This window comes from Beta vulgaris, chromosome 8 (assembly GCF_026745355.1).
Source record: "Beta vulgaris subsp. vulgaris cultivar EL10 chromosome 8, EL10.2, whole genome shotgun sequence".
NCBI lineage: Eukaryota > Viridiplantae > Streptophyta > Magnoliopsida > Caryophyllales > Amaranthaceae > Beta > Beta vulgaris.
The window spans coordinates 5,537,061-5,549,408 of NC_079209.1; the positions used below are offsets into that span (position 1 = coordinate 5,537,061).

A 12,348-nucleotide genomic window follows, 5' to 3' on the forward strand; every position below is an offset into this window, starting at 1 on the left:
TAGTAATTTTTTTTTTGAAGCAATCGAGCCTAAGATTTTGTCATATTGTTCTAATTATATACAGTGGAAGAGGGTAAAATAATAGCTACCTTGAACGGACATTCCTTGTGGAGAAAGTATACTCCCATATTCGATATGTATTTATTTGCTATGATTAGATGTAGTCCAGATATAATTTAATAGCTAACTGATATGATAAGATATTGTTAGGATATGATATAAGATTTCAACTAACAAGTCCCAAAAAAAAATGAAAAACAAAAATTTATAATTTTTCAATATTACTTTTGTCATAAAAATTACATAAATTGCATGGTATTGGCCCATACCCGGTATGTCGGTATGGGAATATCATTGGTCTCCCTTGTGGAGTAAGTTGGTAGTCTTACTCTTACCATTTTGCCACCAAATGCTAGTCATTAGATATTTTTACTTCTAATTGAGTTCGAAACGGAAGTGTTGAAACTAATTTTGGACAAACAGGAAAATAAAAGTGTTCAAACAAATTTGGGATAGAGGGAGTACTTTATTATGACATTCTAGGATTCAATTTTCGAGTACCGTGACCAAAATGAACTTCTGCTTCCATCTTCTCTTCCAAATTGATGTCTCCGGAAGCAGTAGTATCCGGTGCCAAAGGCTCATCCCGGGAAGCATCAACATCCATCTCCGTGATTTAACGAGTAAAATTTTGAAATCAATCAGTTATTATAGTTAAAATTTACTAACGGAATTAACATATTTATCCACCAAACCATACAAGAAATTCAGTATTATCGATTTGATGGAGATTTTTTTAAATATTATTCGAATTTTTCCAAAGCATCATCTCGAAAAATCCATCCCTAAAACATGAGATTACTTGTTTTCTTTTTGTTTAAAAAAATTAAAACTGCTAATAATATAGTAAGAGTATATTGTAACTGTTACACCATAATTTATTATATAACAAAAATCTTAAATGTACACAATAACATATATGACATAAACTTACTTTATAAAAATATAAACTAACAAAAATGACATAAATTATAAAAATAATGACATAAATTAATGTCATTTTATCATTTATTTCGCATAATTTACCCGGACACTTACATCCAATAATTTGTGTACAAATGTACAATGTAACAAGTTATAACCGAATTTTCCCTAAGAAAATATCAAGAAAGAACTTGCCAAGAGAAAAAAAAATTAACCAAAAAAGGGCGAAGGATATTAAGAAAAAGAAAAGAAGAGAAGTTGAAGTCTAAAACTGAAACCCTGAATTACAATTTTACAACACTATCAATCTCTCTAGATTCATCCATTGCTGCAATTCCATCTTTCTTGGACAACATCGGAAAATCGGATCTTCGAAAACATTCAAGGTTTGTTCACAATTTTTAGTATAAACTTTTCAGATTGAAATCTTGAATTTTCCACAATTACGAAAGAAAATGCGTATGTATTATTATTATTTGTTGAAGAATCTAGAATTGCTTGTTAAATTATGAGTAGATTGATAATTGATGGACAATTGTTAGTTTAATAGTGCTGTATTAGAAACCAATAATTCGGAAGATATAGTTTAAAGAAACAAATATGAGAGTTTATATCAATAATTTTATCACATTTCATGTTTTCTGGAAATGTATAGGGAATTTGTAGGACTAGTTCTTTGATTTCAGATGGATTTGAAGGTATTGTAACTGATGTCACTGTTTTAGGTTGTTATTCGTCAGCTTGCAGATATTGAGGAAGCTTAGATGGTAATTTACTCATCTCCACTACGTACTTGGTTTGATCAATTTTATTTACGGGTTCTTTTCGTCTTTCTATGATTGGTTTTGATATGATCATTGTTAAGTTGGTATAATTAGTATTTCTGAACAATGTAATAACTGGCCTTGCTTAAGATGATGCTCCGATTCATAGACAACTTTCTTTGTTTAGTGGCGATTTTGATTATTTACATGTGTTCTTGAGAAGCTTTGACATATTAGTATCTTAACATTGGGTTTCGTTCTAATTTTGTGTAAGGCCTGTTCTCTTCACTTGATATTATTGAATTGAAATTATTTTTACTGATCAAGGCTGATATGCACTGATTGAAACTTATTAAAAGTGATTTTTTCTGTAGAAACTATTTTTTATTGATTCACTATTGTGTTTTGTTGTATGAGGTTCTTGATTTATATTAATTGGAACTTTTTTTTAAGTAACTAAAAGTGACTAACTTATTAGATCCATTTGAGGTAATCGGTGCCTGCCAAGGCAAGAGGATAGCAGGTTACAAGGTCTATCCCGCTAGGGCATGCATTTCTGTGACAGTTGACCATGGGTTATTTGCGTCCTATGTACTAGAGAACTCAAGTGTTTTGCATTTGATGTTTAGTAAGATATATATTGAACAGCATGATTTTCTTTCATATTCATTTCCAAAATTGTATCAGTTTGCTGCTTCCTAGTTGACTGATAAGTAGATGGGTAGCAGGGTTTGAGGAGTTAAGGAGAGTTCAAAGCCTGCTTTCACGAATTCTGTGCCATTAATCTGGGGTCACTTACTAATTTGGGCATCATAATGGCCAAGTTGAACTTCAAAAAGGATGGTGTGGGTTGGGGGAGGGTTTTTTTTTCCAATGAAACCTCGTCTTATAAAGATTAGACCGTTCACATAGGCTGGTTGATGCAGGAGCAAGTAGACTACTGAGAGATTAATTTGGTCAATCTTCACAGTTTTTTTTGGTTTTGGATAATTTTACAATGAACTAGTATTGGAGTTTGGACATACTTTACGTGTTATATGCAAAGTTAATAGCTAATAGTTGCGTTGAAATGGAGTTAACGCATGCAATTATTTATGTTTCATGTGATTTTTGGTTGAATTTTAGGTAATGATGGGGTCAAAGTTATAACTTGTCCTTTAGCAAATCATGAAGCAATAAAAACACCAATGCATTTGAGCAGCAAAATGTGATCAAGTTCATAATTTACATACAGCTCTTCTCCGTGATTGCAGAGAGTTCAGATCTCCTTGGGCTTGGGATTTTATGAGTTGTTAGTTTTTAGGAAGATATATTAGTTGTCAGATCTATTTCTTAGATAGATTTTATCATTTTGTTAGGAATAGTATTTTAGTCAGGAAACTTATTACTGTTTTATAGTTTAAATTTATCAGGTCTTTTGTTAGTTAATAATCCTATATAAAGGGACCATTGTATCATTTTCAATATTAGATTAGTGTTTTTTGATATTGTATATTGAGTTGAGCTTTGTGTTTCCTTATTTTCCAAGTGTTTTTGCGCGAATATTTACCTCTTCTTCTCGTTGCTTGCACGCTTCGAAACCGTCTAAACTTGCGCGTTTAGGGATTTATCCTTTTATTTTTAGTTGGGTCTTTGGGATCAATGTCACTGCCATAGGCAACACATTGCTGCAATTTTTTATGCCTCTAATAGTGTTTAGTGGTACTGGACTTCCCTTAAGATTTTCTGCTTTCAATAATGTATATGACTGATTAATTTCGTGTGTACCTTTTCCAGTCAATGCTCCATGGCTGCCATTATGTTAGAACCTACCTGGCTAATATATTGTCTTTGCTTTTCACTTTTATGTAGCTTAAACCCTACATAAGTTTATATGATCGATGAAATTTTATTGATGTTGCTTTCTTCTCTTTCTTCCCCTTATTCATGTTGCTTTCTTTTCTTTCTTCCCCTTATTCATGCTCAAATTAGTCTGCAATCTCTATAGTTTACCCTTTGTTTTCTGTTCTGTCCTCAACATATAAATCTAAGAATTAACCAACTCGGGACTTGAAATTCTGAGTGTCACCCTCTTCCCTGATATTGACAGTTTGCATGTGCAACTTATAAGCGGATGGATACATCTTTTGTCCTTTGGTCAACTCGCTTCATCAGAAATTTTGTCATTATATTCATTTCACTTCAATCAAAACTTTCATGTATGCAAAGTAGAGATTTTCTGTTAAGCCTTATCATCTTATCACTTTATTCTTGACTAAGTAATTTGCTTTTTATCTGCGTAGTCATATATTTAACACGAGTTTCTCCCTCTTCCCTTCATTTTCTGCTCTTTGTAATGAAAAAATGTCAAAGATGTGTCAGTTTTTTTTTGGGGGGGTTAGTGGGTTATGAACCAAATGCTTGTTTGCTGATGGTTTTGCTCATAAAAGTTTGTTAGTTTTATTCATCATTTGCCATATGGCATGTGTAAATATTTTATCATGCACAGGCTACATCAAAGAAGGTGATTACAAAGGAAGAGTGGGAGAAAAAACTTAATGATGTAAAGATTAGAAAGGAGGACATGAACAAGTTAGTGATGAATTTTCTAGTCACCGAGGGTTATGTCGATGCTGCAGAGAAGTTCCGAACAGAGTCTGGAACTGAGCGTATCCTTTCATGTCTTGTAAATTTTCATTATGATCCTGTAGCAGTTCAGTTTTATAGGGTGCTATGACATTCTGCAGTTGCATCTCCTTATGGATGATTAGCAGATATAGATCTCGCAACAATAACAGATAGGATGGCAGTTAAGAAGGCCGTGCAGTGTGGGAACGTAGAAGACGCGATTGAGAAAGTTAATGATTTAAATCCAGAGGTCAGTGCATCTATGCTACGGTTATGATTTACTTGTCTAGAGTACTATTGCCTCTTGCTCACTAATAGAATGGTTTCTTTTATTTAAAACCTTGCTTGTCAACCTACATATGCCCATCAACTTAGTAGTTAACAATGATGCTTCCTACATATTTATTCGTTATTTTGCTGTCAAAGTCTGTTCATCTATTTGACACCCACAATGTCTTGACTTTGGGAGGGTCTGCCTGAAGAGGCCTTTTGACCCTGAAAGTGTTCAAAGATCAAAATTGGTGCTTAGTGGTTTGACAAAGCTTAATTACTGAAATGTCCAAGCAAGTCTTTAAATATATTACATAAAAAAGCAGAGGTGTGGGCGCATAAAGTTACAGAAAGACCTCTTGCCCAGACAGAGTGCATCAATCTAAGTAGGAGTTGGCCAGCCTGAATGAGAAAAATGAGTGTCTTGTCCAGGTACGGACTGTTGCTAACATGCCTCTGCACCAACTAGTCTCATACCTTGCCCTCTCTTTACTTTCTCAATTCAGTTGATGTTTCACTCATTAACCTATTACCACACATGTAGTGGTGCTCTGCCTGTAATTGGTATACCATCTTGCTCTTAACTGTGTTGTCAGTTTGTCTATATTTTATAAGCATATTGTTGTTGCAAATACAACTAACTAGTTTGTAAAAGACCACATTATAGCATCTAGAATTCTCTTTCCACTCCATGATCAAGGTGGGTCTCTTTAATTACCATAAGCCTCTAATATGTTTCCCATCTCTTGTGCTCCTCTGAGATTAAGGAAATATAGCTTGCATGCTTTGATCTAGTGTATGTCGGCCAATGTGGCTTAGGCTCCTCAATAGAAAGAGCTCTTTGATTTCATGTAGCATTATTGGTGAATTTGAGGTACTTGTGATATCAAGTCCTCGGTTTATATTCTGTTTCTTATTTTATGTACTTCATATGGCCTTATAAGCTACGTCAATCAAATTGCTTTTGTTTTCTTATTTTTCCCTCTCGTGCATACTCTTAGGGCTACTATGACCAGTCATGAATTCTTCTTTCATCCTGTACCCATTATGTAATTCTCCTTTCATCCTGAGCCCATTATGTGATTCTTCGTGTGTAGGTAGCCACCTCACCTTACACTAGCCCATAAATCATCACAAGCCTTTTTATACACCTCTAGACTCTTCGTTTAAGCTTGCATACTTGTGTCAGATATTTAGACCATGGTCAATTTTCGCTGTTATGGACTTAAGACCATGAAATGGCTTACTTCATAATTGATATGTAGCAGTGAGCTACATGTAAATCTTGAGATTGGTGAAAGAAAGCTATCATACTTGATTATGACTTGTTATTCTTGATTGCTTCAAAACTCGATGATGTTTTTGCCACCAGCCTTCATTCGTAAGTGGCTGAGTGCTTTGCGCGATTTGTAATCTACCTTTAAGTGCTTGTAAGCAGCTTAGAAGCGCTTCATCCATTAACTTGTAGCTTCTCATTTCAGTTCTGATTCTTTAAGACTGTTTCACAATTTAAAGATTTCACTCGTTTTGGAACCTTGGCTTTTCAAATGAAACTATGAAACTAGAGACTAGGAATCGATGCTTCAGGTGCTTTTTATGTTTGGTTTCAATTTTAGCTAGCATGATTCAGATGCCCAACCCTTATGATGGTGGTTAGTACGACTTCATGGAGCCATGTGCCAAGTTTTACACCATGCATATAAAGTAAAAGTTGTCTTCACAAGAGTACCTCTGTTTCAATAGATGTTGGCTATGTTTTTTTTTGCATTGGGACCCTGGTGGGAATAAGAAGCCTTACTATACGGTGATGGTTACTGAAGAACTTACTAAAAACCTGGTGTTAGTTGATGACAGTTGGGAATCACAAGCTTGATTACTTATTTCCTTGAATTGTACATTGAACTTACCTCTGTTTGACAATTTGTGCAGATACTTGATACAAACCCACAGCTGTTTTTCCATCTTCAACAGCAAAGGTTGATAGAACTGATCAGGAATGGAAAGATACAAGAGGCTCTAGAATTCGCTCAAGAAGAACTTGCTCCGAGGGGGGAAGAAAATGTAAAATTTGGATCCCTTGAAGCTGTTTTGTCATCTTCTCATCTTTTAAACAGGCTGATTTGCCAAGTTCCTATTTTTAGCCTTATCAGGTCAATGCTGCTGAGAATGCTGAAACTTAAAGTTCAGGAGTGAAGGGAAAGAGGGTAGAGGAGTCAGTTTTTCCTCCTCACCCTGTCACATCATTTCATCATCCACTCGGCAAAATTGTTTTTGAGTCATTATGTTTTGGAAAAAAAATCTTCCATTGCAAATAATCAGAATTACATATTTCTCTTAATAGTCAGTATTGTCATCATTTATGGTTTGCTGATTAAATTAGTAAATGATCACAGCAAAGCTTCCTAGAAGAGTTGGAGAGAACTGTTGCGCTCCTTGCATTTGAAGACGTCTCGAACTGCCCAGTCGGAGAGCTTCTGGACATATCACAGCGTTTGAAGACAGCAAGTGAAGTAAATGCAGCCATCCTCACAAGTCAGAGTCGTGAAAAAGGTAAGGCCAACTTTGTTAATCTATCTCTTCAATTCGCACATTCGAAATTCAATAGCCCATGTAATACGGTTCATTTTTATCGATTTCTTTTGACTCATTGTTTCCGTTTATTTACCTATTATTTTTGATTATATTCACTACCAGATCCGAAACTACCAAGCTTATTAAAAATGCTGATATGGGCTCAGAATCAACTTGATGAAAAAGCTGCTTATCCTCGAATAAATGATCTATCATCTGCCAAGCTAGAAGACCCTGCTGTTTGAGAAGTTGTGCAAATTGATGTTCTAGCCTCTTTTAGCTTCTATCTTTAGGGATTTAAGCTTGAAATGTAAAAATCTTCTGTAGTTAGTTGTTCATCCTGGATAAATTTGTTGTTAATAGTTAGGACCATTTTTCCATCTCTCTTAATAGCTTTGATTCCTTGCACAGATGATAATTGAATGTCTCAGTGCCTTTAAGTTCTTGTTGCTATTCACTGTTCAATGGGGATCTACTGACCTTCCAAAGATTTATGTTGAAATTAAAGAGTTGGTTGATGGTTCTTTCAGTAACCACTAAATTACCCATTGATATATATGTTAACGATTTGAAAACGTTCAGAGTTCATCACATCTTTGAGAAGCAAACCGAGCTGGGAATTGTGTAGCCAATATAGGTTATGAAATGTCTTGATAGAACTACTTTTGATGACACATCGAAAATATTTCATTGGATGATAGCCTATGTTATATTGTTATGGCCTTATGGGCGTATTTGACACCAATATTTTTAGTTTTTAGGAGTTTGATCAAGTTAAAACTCTACCAAATGTGAAAATTAATATTGGTAAATTGGGATTATGTAGCTTCTCGTGTTTGAGTTTTTTTCTTTCATCAATAGAGAATTGACTTTTTATTTAAGTTTTTGGATTTGAACTATAAAATCAACATTTGGTTTCAATAAGTTGTTTAGATTTTTTCCCATGTAGTAGTATTAAAATAAAATATGTGGTTCGAGTGGAATAGAATTCGTGGCACATGTTCTCATTTTCTACTCTTTTTATAGGGAATTTCATTTTATGACCTTTTTTTTAGGGAGTTCCATATTCTGACTTTTTTTTAAGGGATTTCATTTTCTGACCTCACTAGACCAAGTACTACTTGGTGTGTACCCTATGAGTGTCAATATGAAAAATCGATCAAAACGAATAGAGTTCTAGCTTGGTTTCATGTTTCATGTTTCATGTTAGGTTCACATTTCTCTCAATGGTTTGTAGTCTTGCTTTGTTATTTCGATCATATAATCATGTAGTGTTATATTATACCAACCCTAGCTATACGTCCCATTATAATAATCCATCTAAAGTTCTACAAATATGAAGGTGGAATTGTTTTTTCTTCATTTACAAATATGAAGGGAACAAAAATCATGGATTCGAACTGAAATTTGGTAGATTTGTTGATGGAAGAGATATAGGCTGTACAGTACTTGGCCAACTACTCTAAAAATTAGGCGAGTTTTATGCGCTAAAGGCAAAAACCCATTAAATGCTGATTTCCTACAAAAACAAAGTTGAGAAGAAAAACACTACAAAAACAACTATAGTAGTCAGTACTGAATACTGATAAATATACTCAGGAGAGAGAATATACAGAGGGTCCCACGTGCAACTGATTTCCTGTGTTTACATACTGCTATCAGCTATGTATGTTGTAGTCTAGCAGTAGGTCACTTCATCAACACATAAACCCAAAATGGGTAAACAAAATTAAAAATGGAACCTTTTTATCCCAACAAAACAAAACAAAACAAAATACTACTACAAATTTACTACTTAATTACTTGCCACTTCTCTACAAAATTCTCTGCAAATATATAATAATTGGATTTTCCTGGAAAATATGATTGTATTTGTGTTGTGTCTACTCTCAAGTCTGAACTAGGAAAAACAGCAACCAACCAATGACTTAAGGATAAATCCATGTCTTGAGATTTTGATTTTTTATTCTTTTGTATTATAAAACTGACTCATCACATCCACTTATTTTATTTTTATTTTTTATAATCATTATTTAGCAATAACTAGTTATCAACACATTTTTTTTACTAGAATTATTTATTTTGGTGGGTCTCAAAGTATTTAGCAGCTTACAAAAAAAGGAAAAGGACAAATAGAAAAAATAAACCAAGAAAATTTTGATCCAACTTCTGAAGACCCAATTGGATTAATTTAAGCATAGAAGCCACTTCTCTAAATTGTATGCACAAAATTGCAAACTTCAAGAAAAACATTAGTTAAATTACTCTGAAGTCTGAATTTACCTTAAACAGCAAACAACTACAACAATTTGCCAAGTTTTTCTTCAAATTCTGATCAAGAAAACATAGACTAAAGTAGAATTAGCAGCTAAAAAGAAGAAAAATTGAAGCTTGTAGTAGTATCCAATTGCATTATCTTCTCCAATGATTCTCTCTCCTCCATCAATGGAGTTGCTTCTGCCACCACCATCATCAAAATTGAGGGCATAACTTGAAGGATCATATTGAAATTTCATGTGTTTTTTGCTCCTTTGATGATTGTTCTTCATACTCTTCTTCACAGCTGCTCTTACTCTCCAGAATAAGCTTCTGCATTGCTTCTTACACTCATTTCTGTTAATCCACCCAAAACTTCTAGCAAAACCCATCATTAATCTCACTAAAATTTGATATATTTAATGGGTTAATTGTAAGAAAGATTCAATTTTGATGGGTTAATTCTAAGAAAGATTCAATTTTGAGGAGTACCCACTTCAATTTGATGGGTTAAATTTGTGAAAGATTGAATTTTGAGGAGTACCCAGTTGAAATTAAGCCAAAAAAAATGAAGGGATTTTGTTCTTAGAGAGAGAAAGTGAGCATATCTTTTATTTTTTGTTTGGGAATGCAATGATGGAAGGAGTTGGTATAAATAAGAAGGGGAGTAAAAGAGGGCTTATTTTTTGCAATGAAATCTAAAAAAAGCTTTGCAAAAATTCTGTTACTGTTTGTTAAGAGGTTATCCCAAGTAGTAACTGTGTATTGCTATGCTTTTGTTTTGGCTGCATTGGGACGCGCAAATTCCATGATTCACCGGAGAGAGAGAGGAGAGAGGAGAGAGGAGAGAGGAGAGAGAGAGAAAGAAGGTGAATTCTGGATGCAGTGGGCAGAGAGCCCCCCTCTTTAATGTCGCATCACTTTCAAACATGGTTGTAACACGAGGAAATAAAAAGTTAGTAAGAGTAAGCATAGTTTTCCTTTGGAACACAATTAATGTTGTTGAGATACAAACATACTCCTAACAAATTGTACCAAAGTTGTGATTATTCTTTTTTCCTTAACTGTGTTATCTAGGGTTTTGCTTAATAATGGTCTAATCTCATTTTCGTTCCTGATAAGTTACTTAGATAAGTTTCAGGCTAAGGGATAATAAATGAAATGAGTAGCAAGACTATATAACATTAGTGTAGGCCTAGTACGCTCACCTTGTTTCTAATCCTTATTAGAAAAGATAAAATAAGATAAGTTCGGATAAGATCTAATAAGTTCCAAGAGGAATTCTTCATTTTGGTATGTACTTAACTTCCAGCCCCGCTAATAAGTTAGTGTCTTACTCTAATGTCAAGTAGGGTACACTTACCAGACACTTGCAATTCTACTACATCAAGTTATTATATCTTTCATCCCCTCAAAAAAAAAAACAAAGTTATTGTATCTTTCTTGGTGATAATATATTGGTCTAGTTTTCTAAACCGCAAGCCATACTGTCTTGTTCTAGCATGAGTATTGAGGCGTTGTTAATATTGTCACAAAACTAGTTGGACTCCTGATCTTCTCGATGAGTTAAGTTTCTCTCTCTAACATGTCATCATCGTCTATTTTGATGATACAAGCACTTTAAATATCAAATAATTCAGTGCAACATCAACACACGAAACACATTGAGTTGGACATTCATTTTAAGGTCTCACGTGGCCACATTTGTGTTTTACATATTTCATCTATCTTTTTGTAGACCAATATTTTGGCCAAAGGTTTGCCTCAACCTTTCTTCGTGGAGCTTCTCCCCAATCTGAGGATAGGTCTCTCTTTGACTACGAGGTGTGATAAAGTGTGTGTAGCTAGTAACTTTGAAAATACGACTTCAATATATGTGTGGTACATATCATTATTAATAGTTTAATACTCTTTAATATTACCTTGCCTCCTTTGGATTAGGAAGTCAATTATTTAATTTTCGTAATAATTTATTGGGGCTAATTATAAATCGAAATTAAGCATACTAATTATTGTATTTAGAGATGCATGCAAAGTTCAATACAAATTATATTATTTGTTGTTGGAATTGACTTATTCTTAAAACATGATCAGCCACTTTTTTTTGTTGAATGACGTTTTTATATTTTGAACATACTGATCACTCTAGTATATTAAACTAGATGGTATTTACATGACATTGTTGTTTATATAAATTCTCTAATAGATGTACGCTATTATAATTGTTAGGACTATATATGCACAAGCTTTATAGCAAGAAAAGAATATAAACAAATATGAGGAGTGAAAAATTAAATTAATAAAAAACGCAAAGTTAACATGAAAAACCTCTTTCTGTCAAGTAGATGAAAAAACACCAACAAAAATTTACTAATCCTTCAACGAATATTAGTAAACTCCAAACTTAAAAACTAGGGATGGGCATGGGTCCAGGACCCTACCCGGACCCTGTTGGACCCGACCCTAATTTAAGGGTCTGGGTCCAACTTTTTCAGACCCTAAGGGTCCGGGTCTGGGTCTGGGTCCAAGTGAATTTTTTAGGGTCCGGGTCTTACAGTTTTGGACCCAGACCCTACCCAGACCCGACTCTTAGACCCTAAACTTATTTAATATATACATTTTTACTTTTTTTTAAAAAAAAAATAAATTGATTTTTTAAATGACTAAACATAAACTAAAACACCCATTCTGAACTCTTATGTAAGTTGTGTTTGTTTCTTTTTTTTCAGTTTGTATGTTTGTGTTTGTTTCATTTTTTTTTCAGTTCATATGTTTGGAATTGTGTTTGTTTCGTTTTTTTTTTTCAGTTTATAAGATTGTGTTTGCTTCGTTTTTTTTTCAATTTATATGTTTGTGTTTGTTTCATGCGAATTCTTATGTTTGATTCATGCGATTT

The 12,348-nt window shown here is 33.8% G+C and overlaps 1 protein-coding gene across 2 annotated transcripts; it reads left to right on the forward strand.

The window, feature by feature from the left end:
* The first annotated feature begins 1,152 nt into the window (after positions 1-1,152).
* Positions 1,153-7,725, forward strand: LOC104900773 (protein GID8 homolog). Of its 2 annotated transcripts, none has more exons than XM_010688279.4 (7): positions 1,153-1,370; positions 1,725-1,751; positions 4,237-4,396; positions 4,499-4,605; positions 6,555-6,686; positions 7,019-7,175; positions 7,320-7,725. In XM_010688279.4, exons 2-7 carry the CDS (start codon positions 1,749-1,751, stop codon positions 7,439-7,441), a joined length of 681 nt encoding a protein of 226 aa, XP_010686581.1. In that variant the 5' UTR covers positions 1,153-1,370; positions 1,725-1,748; the 3' UTR covers positions 7,442-7,725. The 2 variants fall into 2 exon arrangements, with proteins under 2 accessions (XP_010686581.1, XP_010686580.1); XM_010688278.4 differs by having other exon boundaries at positions 1,154-1,370; positions 1,710-1,751.
* The last annotated feature ends 4,623 nt before the right edge of the window (positions 7,726-12,348 follow it).

Excerpts from the sequence above, each read along its gene's own strand:
- LOC104900773 (XM_010688279.4), top strand. Across the intron at positions 4,397-4,498 it reads AACAGAGTCTGGAACTGAGC|CAGATATAGATCTCGCAACA; the intron begins GTATCCTTTCAT and ends ATGGATGATTAG. Across the intron at positions 6,687-7,018 it reads CTCCGAGGGGGGAAGAAAAT|CAAAGCTTCCTAGAAGAGTT; the intron begins GTAAAATTTGGA and ends AAATGATCACAG.